At 42.5% G+C, this 18849-nt stretch overlaps 1 protein-coding gene across 1 annotated transcript in view; it reads left to right on the top strand.

Moving 5' to 3' along the window:
- LOC126419534 (uncharacterized) overlaps positions 1-18849 on the top strand; it is a 373659-nt gene that overhangs the window by 125030 nt on the left and 229780 nt on the right. The window contains exon 2 of the mRNA XM_050086723.1: positions 13408-13583. Coding sequence (XP_049942680.1) covers positions 13408-13583 — 176 coding nt within the window. The remainder of the gene's footprint in view (positions 1-13407; positions 13584-18849) is intronic.

The raw sequence follows: 18849 nt of genomic DNA on the forward strand, positions 1-18849 counted from the left end.
AACGGCCGGCCGCGGTGGTCTAGCGGTTCAGGCGCTCAGTCCGGAACCGCGCGACTGCTACGGTCGCAGGTTCGAATCCTGCCTCGGGCATGGATGTGTGTGATGTCCTTAGGTTAGTTAGGTTTAAGTAGTTCTAAGTTCTAGGGGACTGATGACCTCAGCAGTTAAGTCCCATAGTACTCAGAGCCATTTTGAACCATTCGCTAACGATATAGTGCACAGGATTGATGACGGCGATATGCATGTGGGCAGCATTTGGTTTACTGACGAAGCTTACGTTTACCTGGACGGCTTCGTCAATAAACAGAACTGGCGCATATGGGGAACCGAAAAGCCCCATGTTGCAGTCCCATCGTCCCTGCATCCTCAAAAAGTACTGGTCTGGGCTGCCATTTCTTCCAAAGGAATCATTGGCCCATTTTTCAGATCCGAAACGATTACTGCATCACGCTGTCTGGACATTCTTCGTGAATTTGTGGCGGTACAAACTGCCTTAGACGACACTGCGAACACCTCGTGGTTTATGCAAGATGGTGCCCGGCCACATCGCACGGCCGATGTCTTTAATTTCCTGAATGAATATTTCGATGATCGTGTGATTGCTTTGGGCTATCCGAAACATACAGGAGGCGGCGTGGATTGGCCTCCCTATTCGCCAGACATGAACCCCTGTGACTTCTTTCTGTGGGGACACTTGAAAGACCAGGTGTACCGCCAGAATCCAGAAACAATTGAACAGCTGAAGCAGTACATCTCATCTGCATGTGAAGCCATTCCGCCAGACACGTTGTCAAAGGTTTCGGGTAATTTCATTCAGAGACTACGCCATATTATTGCTACGCATGGTGGATATGTGGAAAATATCGTACTATAGAGTTTCCCAGACCGCAGCGCCATCTGTTGTTGAAAATTGTAACTACTGTAATTTCGAAAGTTTGTCTGCCTAAAAATGTACTGTTGTCTCAAGCATATTGCAACAAAAGGTGTATTTCTATCGCTGCTCGTTTAGTTTTTATTGCCGTTTCACATATACCGGTCATTTTTGAAACACCCTGTATCAGTTGGGAAAATAAGCGAACATTTCATGCTAAGTTCGGGTAATAAAGCGATGTCAGTGTAGGCAAAAGATATTGCAAAACAACGTTACAACGTCTGTGGAGAAAGTTGTGAGAGAAGGTTTTCATGAATCAGAAGTGGAAATAAACGAAGTACTCGAAAAGGTTGAGAGAGACAGTGAGTAATTTGGTTTGTCAATTGATTAGAAAATGATCAAGATCATCATAATTGACAGTGGTGAGTCACTAACACTTACTCATATACTATCAGAATATGAAGAAGTTGATAATTTGTTCAATGATTCAGAAAAACAATGGCTATACACAATAAATACAGCATAGAATTACTCTGGGTAGGGATGCTTCATCGAAGCTCACAGTGACTTGAAAAGGCCGAGCCCGAACCAGACATACCATGTCGATAGTGCTGAAGTCTCTGTTGTTTTTAGTTTTTCTGTATGGGCTGAACATCTACAATACCTGAAGCGGACTGCAAAAGATCCTTTTGAGATGTCGTTGTTGATAATATCATGGATGGACAAACGACAAACAACAAATCAGTACTTGAAGAACTCAGGGCGGAGAAGAGGTTGTCCAGTACATGTTTCCAGCGAACCCTGCAGTTCTTTGGTCATATAATTCGATGATAGGAAGATAACTTGGGAAAGACGATCATTCAAGGCAAAGTCGAAGGGAAAAGATTGGAGCATAATTCACCGAGATGATGGATGGACCAAATAAAGGATAAGACAAACCAAACATGGAGCCAGCTACTTCGAGATGGAGAAGACAGGGCACCATGGAGACAGACCGTTAAATGATTCATGCGATGGCTCACCAACTTTCAACTATGAAAAAGGAAATGTGATGAGGATGCTACAAGTTGAAAGTTGTTAGTCCGCAGCTCGTGGTCGTGCGGTAGCGTTCTCGCTTCCCGCGCCTCGGTTCCCGGGTTCGATTCCCGGCGGGGTTAGGGATTTTTTTCTGCCTCGTGATGACTGGGTGTTGTGTGATGTCCTTAGGTTAGTTAGGTTTAAGTAGTTCTAAGTTCTAGGGGACGGATTACCATAGATGTTAAGTCCCATAGTGCTCAGAGCCATTTGAACCATTTGAAAGTTATTAAATTTTGGAATTGTATGATATAGTTTTCGCTTGCGGACATTAAATGGAAACTATCTGGAAGTTGACCGTCCGTATTTCGCTAAGTACTTATGTAGTAGAGATCCAGCACGCTGTTTGCAACCCTTTTCCAGTGGTTATGGAAGACGTCGAAAATGACAACACAATACAACACCGAGGAGGACATCGAACTGTACTGGCTCCCGACTTGGCAAGCAGTGCTTTCTCGAGTGGATGAGTGACTTCGATCACCGCTCCAGCCCTATGTACAAATTAATAAAGGAATAATAGCTACGCCCATATCATTCACGTAAAGTGCTGAGTTGTCTTAGAACCTCGGATCGTGTAGGCAAGCCGGCGCTTCAACGTTGTATGGTCGATTGACATATTCGTGCGTATATACTTTCCTTGGAAGAAGGTGATTTTCCGGTACAAAGTGCTCAGTTGTTGGAATACATTCATGCAGAGCATTAATACTTCTCACGCTGCAGTTGTGAAGAGCCAACACGTACTTGCAGCGAATTTGTGAGTTGGTATAGTCGATTATTTGTCGATAGGCTCACGTCTGCTTCCTCTCCGCTTGATTGTACCAGTGTTCACTATTTTACTTAGAGACAGCGTCATGACATTGCTGTCAGGCAGTCAACTTTGTATGTGGGTCTAACAAAATGATCCTGTTCCGTAGTCATCTCGCTCCCCCGACCTGGTATTAGATAATCGGTTGTACACCTACATCCATACTCTGCAAAGCATTGAGAAATGTATGACAGAGCGCGCTTCCCATTGTAGCACGAATTAGGGTTTCTTTACGTGACATTTAGCAACGGAGCGTGGGGAGAATGACTGCTTAAATGCCTCTGTGCGCGTTGTAATCAGTCAAATCTCCTACTTGCGGTCTCGACAGAAGTGATACATAGCTGGCGGTTACACATTACCTGATCAAAAGTATCGGGACACATCTTAGAGAATAATAATACGGACTATGTCCATCCTTCACCTAAATGATGGTTTGAACTGTGCTGGGGAACATGATGTGTCCGATGTCTGTGGAGGGATGCAGCCCGTTTTTCCTCAAGAGCCGAAACCAAGGAAGGTAGTGATTTTGGACGCTGGGGCCTGGGGAGAATTCGGCGTTCTAACTCATTTCTATGACGTTCCTTTGGGTTCAGGTCGGGACTCTAGGCAGACTAGTCGATTTCAGGAGTGTTCCTGCCTCACAAATACTGCTTTATGACAAGGTACATTGTCATTCCGATACAGAGTCATCATCTCTGAACTGTTGCTCTGCTGTACGCAGTACACAGAGCTGTGAAACGTGTTCATATCGTACCGCATATAGCCTTTTCTGAATAGAATTAAGTGATCACACCTTAACTGGGAAAAACACCCACATATCGTGACACCACGTCCACCGTACTTCACTGTTGGCACTACACACGATGGCAGTAAATATCTCCAGGCAATCGGCTAACCCAAACACTTACATCGGATAGCCACAGAGCAAAGCGTGATTCATCACTCCAAATCATTCGTTCCTAGTCATCCATTGCCCTGTGGCATCGCTCTTTACACAACCTCAAGTGACCCTTACCAATGACTGCAGAAACATGTGGCTTATGACGAGCTGCTGGGCCACCTTACCCCATTCTTTTTAAGTCTCTAAGCACTGTTACTGCACTATCTGGACTGCTGACAGCACTTGGGAACTCACGAGTAATCGCTTCCGTTGATTTCATGCCATTTTTTTACAACCACGGCAGTGCTTGGTGGTCCTTGTCTGTCATTACATGAGGTATTACTGATCTTGTTTTGGCTGTGGTTATTGCTTCAGGTCTCCACTACAGACACATCACCAACAGTCGACTTGGGGAGCTTTAGAACTGTTGAAATGTTAGAGATAGGTTTGTTGCTCAGGTGACATCCAATGATTAGTCCACGTTCGAAGTCACTGATCTCTGCTGATCAACCTGCTTCTCTGCTGACAACACAACACTCCCCGCCTTCTTTTACACTGACCTCTCATGAGGCCTAGTGGTCAGTTCCGTGTTACACAGGGGTGTCTAGACACTTCTGATCAGATAGTTCATATTTCTCACTTTATTGCGAGTCTTCAGAATTTCCACGATACTCCACCTGTGGTCAAACGAAACTGTGGTAATTCGTGCTGCACTCCTTACCATACGTTCAGTATCCCCTGTTTTATTCGATATGTGTGCCTCACACTTTAACAATATTCAATGAAGGGTCACACGAGAGTTTTGATAGCTGTCTCTTTTGTAGATTGACTGTACCTTTCCGGTATCCTACCGACGAACCGTTGCTACGACTGAGCGTATGTGATCGTTCCATTTCATAAGTCCACAAACTCAGTTATTTATATGAGATTACTGACTGGAATTGTGAGTCATTGATATTGCAATCATTGGATAGTAAGTTCCTTTGTTTTGTGAAGAACACAGTTTTAGATTTCTGAACACTGTCATTTTTTGCAGCACTCTGGAATCTTACCAGTATCTGTGCAGCTTCCTTTTAGGCGGTACCTCATTGCAGAAAGCTTCATCATCTGTAAAAAGCCCTATTCACATTTTCTGCCAATTTATTATATATAGAAGGGTCGCGAACGCTGTCTACATGTGTCGACAACTTTCCATCTCAAAACGAATAAATCTTGAAACCATTCAAAATTTTTTCGATATATTTCTCGTCTCGGGTTCTCACTGGCTCTTCGTTCCATAGTTCATTAGTCTCTCTGCTTAGATACCAGCACATTTTCGAGGGAAAGATAAAATAAATCGAGTGTCGATACACTTCGAGCAGAACCTTACCCAACCTTGTGGTGGCATGTTACAGTAAGTATGCACAATAATGTAGGCGAATTCAAATTTCTGTATTAACTTATCTTTTATTGTCGTCTTCCACATTTGCTTACAGAATATTGACAAATTATCTTGTATTCGCGCAATGGTGCCTGCCGTTCTATGTATGACGCTGACAGATGCCGCTGACATACGTACACTCATCACTTTCAGATTTCTTCTCCTTTGTCCTTTGACGATATAGAATCAGGTGGCAGCAGCGTTATATTTACTCAAGTGAGTTACTGCAGAACGAGCCAAAGTGAATACATAAACGCTACTGCGGATCGCTAAAAATAAACGCGTTAGTTTAGGATACCGCCGGCATAGGTACTAGGTGGTATATTAAAGCTTCAGAAGTTTGAATTTTGCGAGTACTTGGTTACGAGAACACTGAAATACCGCTAGGCGCCTCACAATTGTCGTTCTCGTATCACTGTGACAAATTCCTGTGACGTGAATAGTTTGATTAGTAGCTGATGGGCATATTACCATCGTCGTTTTCCGGATGTTTCCGGTTTTGCGATGACTGATCTTAAACTCGGGCAAATCGCTGCAAAAACGCACCAAACGTTGCAGCAAGCTTTTTAAAAGAAATTGTTTACGTCAAACATAGACTGGTGTAAGCGTTTCAAAAAAAAGGGATCATCTATTGATGATGAGGACTGTTCTGGTCGGCCATCAACGAGTATCACTCTAGAAAATCTTCAGGAAGGGAGAGATCTGTTTATGCAGGGCCATAGACAGACCATTCAAGATCTTTACATCATTTTGGAAATAAGTTACGGTGGGACGAACTGGATACTAGAAGGATTGCGGAGAAGTTTGTGCCACCACTGATTCAAAACGAACAGAAGCAACATCACGTGAAAGTCTGCAAGTAATTTAAACAAGTCCCTTCTCGTCAGGCAGGCAATATACAGTTTTGTCACTATGTTGTAAGACCTTTTTCAGGGAGGAGATGGGGAGAACATCTTCCATAGAAGTGTCGTAGGAACGACTAAATACTCCACCAGCGCTATGCACGGTTGCTTACGGCCTATATTTTCAGGAATCTTTGACCAAAAACGAGATATTAGTAAGCGCTTAGGTGTCCATGGCGTGCCAGTTTGATTAAAATCCTTTTGGGTGTTAGTCTGCGTCGTTATGAAACACTAAAAAAACTGTAAAGCCGACATTTCAGAAGTTTAACGATCCTGAAGATGACCGCTACAGAGACGTTTGAAACATCGGTTTTGTACTTGCTTTACTGCTTCATAATGAGGCGATTTGTGCACAAAATGATTTCTTTGAAAATTATGGTCGTTCGTCAGTTACCATTCCTAAAAGATATAGTTTAATGTGATTCTTCCTCTCCCCCAAGATGAAAATAAAGTTTGAGAGGCGAAGGTTTGATATAGAGGAGGAAATTCAAGCGGAATCGCGGAGGTTGATGAACACCGAAACTAACAAAGAACGACTTTCAGTATGTGTTTCGAAAATGAGAGAAACGTTTGCATCAGCGTATTACGTCGCAAGGAGACTCGTGTGAACGTGACGATGGAGAAAAAGATCTAGGTAAGACGTAATAAGTTTAATATAATTCAGAAATTTTTGATACTATCTGGTACACAATGTGATTAAAAGTACCCGGACACCTGGCTGAAAATGACTTACAAGTTCGTGGCACCCTCCACCGCTAATGCTGGAATTCAGTATGGTGTTGGCCCACCCTTAGCCTTGCTGACAGCTTCCACTCTCGCACGCATACGTTCAATCAGGTGCTGGAAGGTTTCTTGGGGAATGGCAATCCATTCTTCACGGAGTGCTGCACTGAGGAGAGGTATCGGTGTCGGTCGGTGAGGCCTGGCAACGAAGTCGGCGTTCCAAAACATCCCAAAGGTATTCTACAGGATTCAGGCCATGACTCTGTGCAGACCACTCCCTTACAGGGACGTTATTTTCATATAACCACTCCGCCACAGGCCGTGCATTATGAACAGGTGCTCGATCGTGTTGAAAGACGCAATCACCATCCCCGGATTGCTCTTCAACAGTGGGAAGCAAGAAGGTGTACCATAACACCACCGACTACGAATTTTACTGTTGGCACTACACACGCTGGCAGATGACGTTCACGGGGCATTCGCCATACCCACATCCTGCCATCGGATCGCCACATTGTGTACCGTGATTCGTCACTCCACATTACGTTTTCTCACTGTTCAATCGTCCAATGTTTACGCTCCTTACACCAAGCGAGGCATCGTTTGGCATTTACCGGCGTGATGTGTGGCTTATTAGCAGCCGCTCGACCATGAAATCCAAATTTTCTCCCCTCCCGCCTAACTGCCATGGTATCTGCAGTGGATCCTGATGCAGTATGGAATTCCTGTGTGGTGGTCTGGATAGATGTGTGCCTATTACATATTATGACCCTCTTCAACTGTCGGCGGTCTCTGTCAGTCAACAGACGAGGTCAGCCTGTACGCTTTGGTGCTGTACGTATCCCTTCACGTTTCTACTTCACTATCATATCGGAAACAGTGGACCTAGGGATGTTTGTAAGTGTCGAGATCTCGCGTACAGCCATATAACACAAATGACACACAATTACCTGACCACGTTATCACGGTATAAGTGTATATGGGGCCACTTATCACGGGATTATTATATATTTTTATAATTATATTTTCTGATTTTGGTTGGGGGTCTTTAAATATTGTGGGCTAGCATGAGACTTAATTGACCTGTACCGCGATAACACTCGTACGGACATCGCCTGCCCCGATGTACGTACGATATAATTTTTTTTAAACACAACGCGCGACTCACCGCCTTCTAATAGATGGTTTGCGTGAGCGCTTCTATTTAGGAAAGAAAATAGACGTATTCTTACGCAAACTGTAATTATTAATATGGGTCTCAGAGGCTACTGGTTATTTATGTACCAAATTTCGCAAAGATTAACTGAGATATTGCGGAGTTTATTGCATGGAATGATTTTGAACATTTCTTGTTCATTATTTGCAAGACAAAACTAGAGAGAATCTCGTCCGCCACTAAGCGGCCAACATGGAACATACTGAACTCATTCAGTACTGCCGGCTGGAGTGGCCGAGCGGTTCTAGGCGCTACAGTCTGCAGCTCCGTGACCGCTATGGTCGCAGGTTCGAATCCTGCCTCGGTCATGAATGTGTGTGATATCCTTAGGTTAGTTAGGTTTAAGTAGTTCTAGGGGACTGATGACCTCAGCAGTTAAGTCCCATAGTGCTCAGAGCTATTTGATTTGAACCATCATTCACTACTGTGAATTTTAGTAAATGAAATCTCTCATAACTCTTTTTAACTTTGAAATTAGTGAAAGATCAAAACTGAGAAGTCTCTCGCATTTACATTTAATATTATAAAATGCATTATCAATTATAAAAGATAGCGTAATGGCCGACCAAATGCTGCTAGGGAAGAAGAGTTCCCCGCAACTCGAACTTCTGAAAAAACTTGGTTAATGAGAATTAATGGTTGCGATCATGAGAGGTGACAACTAAGTCAATAATATACACTTTCTAATAACAATTTCTATTATATTTTGCAAAAATACAGAAAAAACATACATTAATTATCATCCAGCGCTACAATGGCGGCCTACCTCTAGACGAAATAAAAACAGGAGAGAGAGTTCAATCAAAGCATTGTCTCTGATCTTCATGGCCTATGTTACACACAGATTATACAAAAAGCTGTTCGTTGCTAGTTACATCGATATTTGATAATAATAATTTACATTCTTTACTATTTGTTATACATCACGCAGACGTATTTAGTCTTAAGATAATTTATGGTTCACACGTCGCATAAAAAACATTTTTCCCTTTCTCCAAATGTCCATTTATGTGACGACCGTCACAACGTTCGAAGTCCGTGAGTTCCGCGGAGCGACCTATTCTGCTCTCTGACGATGTCTAATGACTATAGAGGTCTCTTATATGGAGTACCTGGCAGTAGGTGGCAGCACAATGCACCTAATATGAAAAACGTATGTTTTTGAGGTTTGTCCGTATACTTTCGATCACATAGTGTATATATGACACGGCTCGTATCAACAAGCAGAAGAACGAAAGGGAATTTTAAAAAATCCTGTCACCACGAATCAGATTGTTTGTGAAAACGTCGGATAAAATCATGACAGATGTTCTGCACTAATACCGAATTTAACTATCAGTTTCTTTAGTACAATCGTTACACGGAGGAGCATAATGGTTACGTAAGAGGTGAATCACAAGTTCGGTCTGTCACTGACTCGTGTACGTCCTATGCGTCAGCTACTGTTCGTAATCGCTTTTCGCCCTTTTCTTCATTTCCCTTTCTTCTCTGCCGAAGCTCTCGCTTTCACTCGGTACTTTACTTTTTAATCTTTTTGGATTCCTTTCGACACGAGCTTTCCTTTGACTTGCGTTTCCTATAACACGAAACATTTACGAGCCATATGAGACGATATCTTTCGTTATTTTCTCATTTTCCATTTAATATAGCTATTCACTTATATTACGACGAATATTATTATTGTGTCATTGTAGTTCGTAATAGTACTCCGCAAGCTCTTCATAATGAAGCTCTGGCTAAACGCGTTTCGATGCTGTGCTAGTTTGTAGCATTGCACAAGTCTAATGCGTAACAATGAGCTCCATATGATGGCATCACAGGCAAAACAAATACTGCGCGACAGACACGTACAGACACGATCCATTCGTTGTGGGCTCAAGCACTGTTTATGTATTACTAAATCTGAAGATATTGTCTCACATAAGAAAAATCGAGCAATGAGCAAATAGACTTTCTTTCTTCAAAAACTTTCGATTCAGTCGAGGCTTGCTTTTCCAAGTTATTTAGTTAGTTAGATACGTGTTACATGGATCATTTGAACGATTCTTTTATCGAAATGCTGTTGCTTGGTCAGCTAACAGGATATGTATATACGATTAATGTTGACATAAATGAGCATATTATTACTTTCAGTCTTACTCATACAGCTATACTTTTTTTAATGGCTACTAGTTTTTAAGTAGAAATTCATCGATGCAACAGAAGGAGTTGTCCAGGACGAACGATTTTAAGTTAACGGTAAAACTTGCTTGGCTTCCTATCAGACGTTTTATGTCGTTGGGAAAATGATCAAAAATTTTTGTTGCTGCTTATTGAACTTATTTCACAGCCACTGACAGCTTTAATAGTGGACAATAAAGATCATTTTTGCCTCAAATGTTGCATTTATGGACATCGCTGTTTATCTCAAATTGTAATAGATTATTTTTGTCGAATTTCGTTAACGGATATCTACATTGTGAGGTCACAGTTAAAATATCTACCTTCTTGAAGAAGTACCTACATGGCGTCTGTGAGCGAACACCACATATTATTCTAACTGCTCGCTATTATTCAATCAATACTTTCTTTCTAAGTGGTGAGATACCCCAGAGAATTATTTCGTACGATGTTACTGAGTGGAAATATGCAAAATGTTTGTTTCCAAGATTAGGAATTACATGGAGAACAAAAGTAGCTGAACTTAACTGTCTGAGAAGCTTAGTCACATGCTTCTTGTAGATCAAGTTTTCATCAACATGTACAACCAAAAATTTGGAGCGTTCTATTGAACTTACTGCCAGCTGCTCATGTGCTAAATCGATTCTTGGTATGACACTATTTATTGTGCAGCAGTGAATGTAGTATGTTTTCTTTTTTTTCAAAATTTATGGAAAGTCGATTTTTCAGAGAACAGCCTAATAATGCTTTGGGATATATCATTTACCAATTATTTTGTTGTTTTTCCTGTAGTTTGATTTGTTATAATACTGGTTTCGTCTGCAAAAAGTACTAGTTCCATTTGCTTAATGTTTAGTGGAAGCTCATTCACATATAGAAGGAATAGGAGTGGACCAAAAACTGAGCCCTGTGGGACTCCCTTTGTGACTTATTTTCCTAGTCACTAACATTTTCTTTCTACTCTTCCGACACTGTTTGAGTAATTCAGCATAATCTTTTGCATTCTGTTTGTGAAATATGAATCAAACCACTTGTGTGTAAAGCCATCAGTTCCATAAACCTTGAGTTTTTCTAAGAGAGTAATTGATTTACGCAATCAAACGCCTTGGGAAGATATCAAAAAATACTATCTGTCGATATTTTATTATTTGAAGCCTACATTGTTTGACGAGTAAATGCATAAATAGCATTATCACTCGAGCTACCTTTCTGGAATCCAAAGCGTGATATGCTACGTAAATTGTTTCTATTTAAGTACGCGGCTACTCTTGAGTACATTACTTTCTCGAATACTTTTGAAAAACGTATCAGCAAAGAAGTTGAACGATAGCTGTTTAAGCCTGTCTTGTCACCTTTCTTATGAAGTGGTTTAACAACAGCATATTTTAGCCCATCTGGAAATATTCCCTGTGCCAGTGATGCATAGCGCATGTCACTAAGGACATTGCTTATTAAGGTGAAACAACTTTTCAGAACGCTGGTTGAAATTTCATGAACCTCACATAAGGTTTTTTTTTAGAATTTTTCTAATTGTATTAATGCCATTAAAGGATACTGGTGCTAATTCTAGTTGCTTATAGTTTGCGGAACGACATTTTTAGTATATGCTCTTGCTTTGTCAAGTGAAACATTAAATCACAAATTTGCTGCTACGTTTAGAAGTTGATTGTTAGCAATAGTTGCAACTTGTGAATTACCGGTCATAACACTGTCATCTATGAGGGTCACTCCAAAAGAAATGCACACTATTTTTGTAAAAATACAGTTTTCATTCTGCATGTGTGAAAGTTTTACAGTGTGTAGATACGTCCTTCCCGCTTGTTTTCGAACTTAGTTCAATCTGTTCCCGTGAGTGACGCCGTCACAGCATGTCTTCAAGATGGCTGCTACACTTGACGTTCGTCAGAAGCAACGTGCTGTCACAGAATTCCTGTGCTGTAAAAACGAGACAGTGGGAAACATCCACAAGAGGTTGAAAAAGGTATATGGAGGTGCTGCTGTCGATCGCAGTACAGTTAGTCGGTGGGCAAGCAGGTTACGTGGTGAAAGTGGGCACGGCAATATTGAGGTTTGCCCTCGCAGCGGAAGGCCTCGTACTGCACACACTCCAGACAATGTGTAGAGAGTTAACGAATTGGTGACTGCTGACAGACGCATCACAGTGAAAGAATTGTCACACTACGTTGACTTAGGGGAAGGAAGTGTTTGCAGAGTACTGAAAGCGTTGGCGTTAAGAAACGTTTGTGCCAGGTGGGTTCCCAGGATGTTGACAGTGGCTCACAAAGAAACAAGAAAAACGGTATGCTGTGAACTTTTGGAACAGTACGAGAGAGGTGGAGATGAATTTCTTGGAAGAATTGTGACAGGTGATGAAACATGGCTCCATCATTTTTCACCAGAGACGAAGAGGCAATCAGTGGAGTGGCATCATGAAAATTCACCCAAGAAAAAAAATATTCAAAACCACACCTTCTGCTGGAAAAGTTATGGCTACAGTGTTTTTCGATTCCGAAGGACTCTTGCTTGTGGACATCATGCCAAGTGGAACCACCATAAGTTCTGATGCATATGTGATGACACTGAAGAAACTTCAAGCACGACTGAGTCGTGTTTGACCACATCGGCAAAAGCAGGATGTTTTGCTGTTGTACGACAATGCACGGCTACATGTCAGTCAAAAAACCATGAAAGCGATGACAAAACTCGGATGGACAACACTGAAACACCCGCCCTACAGTCCTGACCTGGCTCCATGTGACTATCATCTCTTTAGGAAACTGAAAGACTCTCTTCGTGGAACAAGGTTTGAAGATGATGACTCCTTTGTGCACGCTGGCAAACAGTGGCTCCAACAAATTGCTCCTGAATGTTACCGTGCAGGTGTACAGGCGCTGGTTCCAAGATGGCGTAAGCCAGTTGAGAGGGATGGAAATTATGTGGAGAAATGAAAATATTGTTCCTAAAGGGTGTACCTACACACTGTAAAAGTTTCAAACATGTATAATGAAAGATGGATTTAAAAAAAAATCGTGTGCATATCTTTTGGAGTGACCCTCGTAGTTTAAATGTTATGTTTTTTTTACGCTAGCTGACTGTCCTGTGTCCTGTTTGAGAACGTCCCATACAGTTTTAATCTTATTATCTGCATTATTTATTTCTGTCCGGACATGCATACTTCTGGATATTTAATGACTTTCCTTAAAATACTACTAGGTTGATGTATCTGCGCTCTCGTCCGTCAGAGTTTGTACCACGGAGTAGATGTCGCCAGATGTCAAGAACGCGTTGTCATACTCGTCGTTGGGAAGCGACCGTGCCCCTGTGTGCTGACAGCCCGCCTGGTGCGCGTGTTGCAGAGTGGGAGTGGGAGCAATGGGCGCTGCCGCCGACCACGTTCAACGCGACCGAGTCGGCCGCCTACCGCGGCCCGGGCCCGCGCGTCGGCGCCTCGCTGTGGAGGGACCGCGCCGGCCGCTCCTGGTGGCTGTTCGGCGGCCGGCAGAGGGCAGCGCACGCCGGGGACGTCCTCAAGGTAAACACGCCAGCGGCGTACAGGTTCTCATTCCGTCGCAACCAATAAAGCAGCTCAACATGTCGGGACGGAAACCTAAGAGAGCATGTGTACTGAAGCACAGTGGTTATTATTATTATTATTATTATCGTATGAATCAATTACAGTAATACACATTTAGCAAAACAAAGAAATATATATAAAAATGAACATGTGAAATTACATATAGTGCACAAGTTTTAAAACAGCTCAGACTACACTCGGATGTTGATGGCCTCGATCCAGCGGAGTGCCTCGTGGGATGCTTGACGGAGCTTCTCAATGTCACCAGGGAAGCGTCTGATTGGACAGTCATTCACAACGTGGCTCATTGTTTGGGTGTCACCATGGTCACACACACTGTCACTTGAAAAGCCCCACTTGTGCATGCTGTATTTGCACCTACCCTCTTCGGTCCGATGTCTGTTTAACTGCACCCACACCTCCCTTGGTCGGTGGAAGCCTGGAACTGGAACTGTTAAAAGTTCGTGGTTTCGGGTACTTGTAGCTTGTCACTCACGTTTCCACTCTGCGTCCTGGTCGAATCCTGTGGATAGCATTTGGACTCTTATTTCATATGCTGGTCTTCTAGATTTGAGGCGTTTCCTGGGCAGTGATGGCAAATCGTCATGAAGAGGGACCGAGTTGTTTTCAGAAACTTGCTGACAGAGGTTGTAAAGAGCAGCCTTTCGACGGGAGGTCTGGTGGACAGATGTTTGAAAGCGCTGGTAGCTAGCAAGTAGGTGTAGACCGGACCATACCACTAATTATTCTCATAACTGAGTTCAGTTGGACGTCTACTTTCGCTACGTGGGTGCTTCGGAGCCAAACTGATGCAAAATATTTTGCTGTGCAGTATACCAGTGCAAGGGATGCTCCTCGGAGAACTGATGTGGTTGCTCCCCATGTACTGCCTGACAGCTTTCTCACAAGGTTCACTCGTGTTCGTACCTGCTTCACCAAGTCGGAATGGTGTTTTTTGTATGTTAAAGTTCTGTCCAGACTGACTCCCAGGTATTTTGGGCTTTCGTTGTATCTGTGCCAAGAGGGCCGAAATGTGGACTGATGTTTGCTGATGAAAGGCGATTAGAGAGGTGGAACAGGCTTACCTGAGTTTTAGAAACTTTTGGTCTCAGTCGCACAGTGATTAAAGCAGGGTTTCCGTAAGCCTAACAAACTTGAAGAGATCCGTTCAGCTTGCTACACCGGTCAACAGGCTGCGCTGTCCGTCCAGCGTGAATTGCCAGGTATGCAGAGTGTTCCTTGAGAGCGTGCAAAAATTTAACAGCACATAGAGGATGTTACAGTGAACAATTTTACCTGGGGAAACTGGCATCGGAGAACCCCGCTTAAGGAGATAATAGGAATAAAAACATATCACTGTCTACGTTTTTATTTACATTAGTTACATTTAACTGCAAATACCATCATTGACACAATGAACGTACCATTTGTACTGTATCTTACAAAATGTGCTGAAACTGTCATCGACCTCAATGCGAGCATGACATCGGCGAACAAGATTCTGATCCACATTGCTAGATATCCGTGGTGCGTTTCGAATCACATCACAGGCACCTACAATTCTGGCAACTAATTCCATCTCCGTATCCACTGGGATCTCATTCACAATTGACTTTAGATATCCCCATAGGAAATGTTCAAAATGTTCAAATGTGTGTGAAATCTTATGGGACTTAACTACTAAAGTCATCAGTCCCTAAGCTTACACACTACTTAACGTAAATTATCCTAAGGACAAACACACACGCATGCCCGAGGGAGGACTCGAACCTCCACCGGGACCAGCCGCACAGTCCATGACTGCAGCGCCTAAGACCGCTCGGCTAATCCCGCGCGGCCCATAGGAAATAATCAAAGGAATGCAGGTCAGGTGACCTCGAAGGCCACTGAGTAGGACCTCACCTTCCAATCCAGCGACCAGGAAATGCAGGACTGATATGGTTTCGGACACTAACACTGAAGTAAGACATTACACCGTCATGTTGTATCTACGTCCTCTCAGAAACAGCGAAGAGTACGATAACCAACAACTCAGGCAGAAGTCTTTGCAAGAACCTCAAGCACAACTGGCTATTCAGATGGCCAGGTAGAAGATATGGTCCATTGAGTTTGTCGCCTACAGTGCCAGCCCAGGCTCGTTTCCTTGTTTCCTTGCAGGAAATAAAGAAAGTAGATGTAAATAATCAGATCAGTGCGAGTAAACATGTTAGTTGTAAATAAGCTTGAAAACAGTAATGCTAGACAAAGTGGTAGATAAGTTTACTTGCACATCTCCTTAAGCTGGCTTCTCCGACTCCAAGTTCCCTACCTCAAATTATTCAGTGGTGCATTCTCTGTGTCCTGTTACATTTTTGCAGGCTCTTACGGAAACGCCCTGTATATGTCAGACCATTGCGTATTCAAACCCTGCATCGTCTATAAAGCTGGGAGCTATTTAATAGAACGGAAATGACAGTCAGGTAACTATGGATTATATATAAATTAAGAAAGTTACATCAGAGAAGTAATGTTTAAGCCGTACGATGTCCGTATAGGTAACACTTTCAATAAAAACTAAATAAACCAGCAAGATTATACTGGCTATATCCAAACTATGCTTAATGAGATTACTATGGATTAAAGAATGTATATACAACAGCATTATATGGAGTAACTTGTCAAAACTGAGAATTGTTTACGTGTTAAGTATATACATTTCATAATTGACTGTAGTCTCTTTAAGCATATTTCTGAACTTATCTTGCTGGTATACTGAGTAATTTTTATTGAAAGTGTTACTCATGTGGACACGGTATCTTTTCGATGTGATTTTCTTAATTTATTTATAGTCCACACATATTTGACGGTCATTTCTGCTCTCCTAAATATATACCAGCTACATAGGCGACGCAGTATTTTCAATACGCTATTTGCTTACATATATCTTACCATCAAGGGCATGTTATTACTTTTATTTATTTCCTCGCTTTAGAACCTTAAAATGTTCGAGGTCTGGTTCCTAAACTGAACTTCAGGCAGTTTTCTGTTCTTTGCTTGGCTTTACTAGAGCGTGAAGGCTTCCTCATCCGACACATGACTATTCCTACTGTTCTAAACACCTTCACGATGAAATGACGCTTCGTCAGTGAACAACGCGATCTGGAGGAAATCTCGTCTATCAATCCATTGTTGGAGCAGCCACTGACACAATGCGACACTTGGTGCAAAGTCAGTCACAAGCATTGCATGGCCTCGTTATGTGTGTAATTGTTCTTCGTCGGGTACTCGCCACACGCTAGTATGTGGAGCGCCCATTTCACGTGCAATACTACGAATACTTGTAGTTGGGTCCGCTGCAACACGTTCGAGCATCTCGTCGTCAAAATCGGGTGTGCGAGTTGTCCTCATGTTGCCAGGTCCCTCGTTTCTTCTTTCCAATTTATTAATTTTATTGTGTGGCTAGGGACCCCAGTCGGGTAGGCCGTTCACAGGGTGCCGGTCTTTCAATTGGACGCCAATTCGGCGACCTGCAGTTGATGAGGATGAAAGGATGATGACGATGACAGTACAACACACAGTCCCTGGGCGGAGAAAATTCCCCGACCCAGCCGGGAATCGAACCCGGGCCCAGGGGATTGACAATCCGTCACGCTGACCATTCAGCTACCGGGGGCGGACTTCTTACCAATGAATCAGTCTCACGCACTCGTCGATCGACAGAAACAAACACTAGTCGTGAAGGATGATGCCTTTCAGCAACAAGGGCATTGCAACGAACTTCCCCATACACAAGGTGCTTGTCAATGAGTTCTGCGAAACTGTGCCAGTACTGCTGCATCGTATTATGCTGTGCATCGCTGAATAGCACTGAGTAATGAATGGGTCTGCCGTTGCTTCGTAGCACGTTCTGTCATGGGGAAATGTACACACGATACAACAAAACTATCTTATCGACACATAAAGTAAACTTCCTAGTAAGCAGGCTCGTCCTCCTTGTTTCCTTGTAGGAAATAAAGAATGTATGTGCAAATGAACAACATAGTACGTGTAAACTTGTACAGATGTTAGTTGTAAATAAGCTGGAAAACAGTAATGTTAGACAAGGCGGTAGACAAATTTACTTCCATACCTCTTTTAGCTGGCTTCCCCGACCCCAGTGGAGCATTCTCTATGTCATGTTACATTTTTGCATGCTCTTACGGAAACACTCTGTGTGTTTGCACAGGTAGTTTTGCTACAGCCCTTTATTGTAATGGTGGGAGCATCAAAACGCACAGACCAAACTTAAAGGAGAATAAGTGGGAATTACGAATTGGGGAATATAGATATCAGTCAGGAATCAGAGCTCGACTCCAGCAGGGGAGCAGTTGTCGTCTGTTTCTGAGCAGCTTCAAATAAATCAGTAGGTGTCCCGCAATGCAAATTGTGTAAGAAGTTACTAAACACTCATTCGGGAACCTGGAATATGTTAGGACATGTTTGTAAATTTATCCAGCAGATTCCTCACTCCACTTAGCGGGTGACATGTGTGCCAAGGACTCGAGGAAATTCAGCAGTAAATGGAATTTAGGGCAAACATTCATTGAAATGGGCAAAAATATGGCTCAGTGGATATTAAAAACCACATTCTGATGGTATGCACCTTAGTGCGAAGGAAGCTTAGTATGAAAGAGAAGCTTCATCCCTGAGACATGTACTTTTTAGATTATCATAATACAGAAAACCAACTTCTTGTTCCCTAAAATGCATTTGGGGAATTAAGATCAAGTATTTTCGCCACTTTGAATGAATTCAGCGAACCCACAATATACATCCTAGAAAAAGTAATTAAAATTGGTATAAGTGGGGTTATACGGGTATTTGGTTTGAATGTACTAAGGTTAGAAACTAGACTTCCAAAACTTTACTTTAGTTACCGTTCAAGAATAATAGACACATTAAGCATATTAAGTGCAAAGAATCTCGACTTTCAGAGATGCTTCTGATTACCTCCGAAAACACGCATTAGAGGTGACCTGATGATGGTTCGAATTGAGAATAGCCAGTACCCTTCGAAAGAGGATAACGTTTCAGAGAAAACCATTCATATCGAAATAAATAAATAATCATGAAATACGCTGAAAACGAAAAAAGAACCAATAAAATCCACCGTTTTATGGCTTACAATGACCCAAAATTAATATATATTTCATTGAGCGGCGCTTTGTGACATTCGGATAAAAAAAGACTTTTCAGCAACCTCCGA

Source organism: Schistocerca serialis, chromosome 9 (genome assembly GCF_023864345.2).
Source record: "Schistocerca serialis cubense isolate TAMUIC-IGC-003099 chromosome 9, iqSchSeri2.2, whole genome shotgun sequence".
Taxonomy (NCBI): Eukaryota; Metazoa; Arthropoda; class Insecta; order Orthoptera; family Acrididae; genus Schistocerca; species Schistocerca serialis.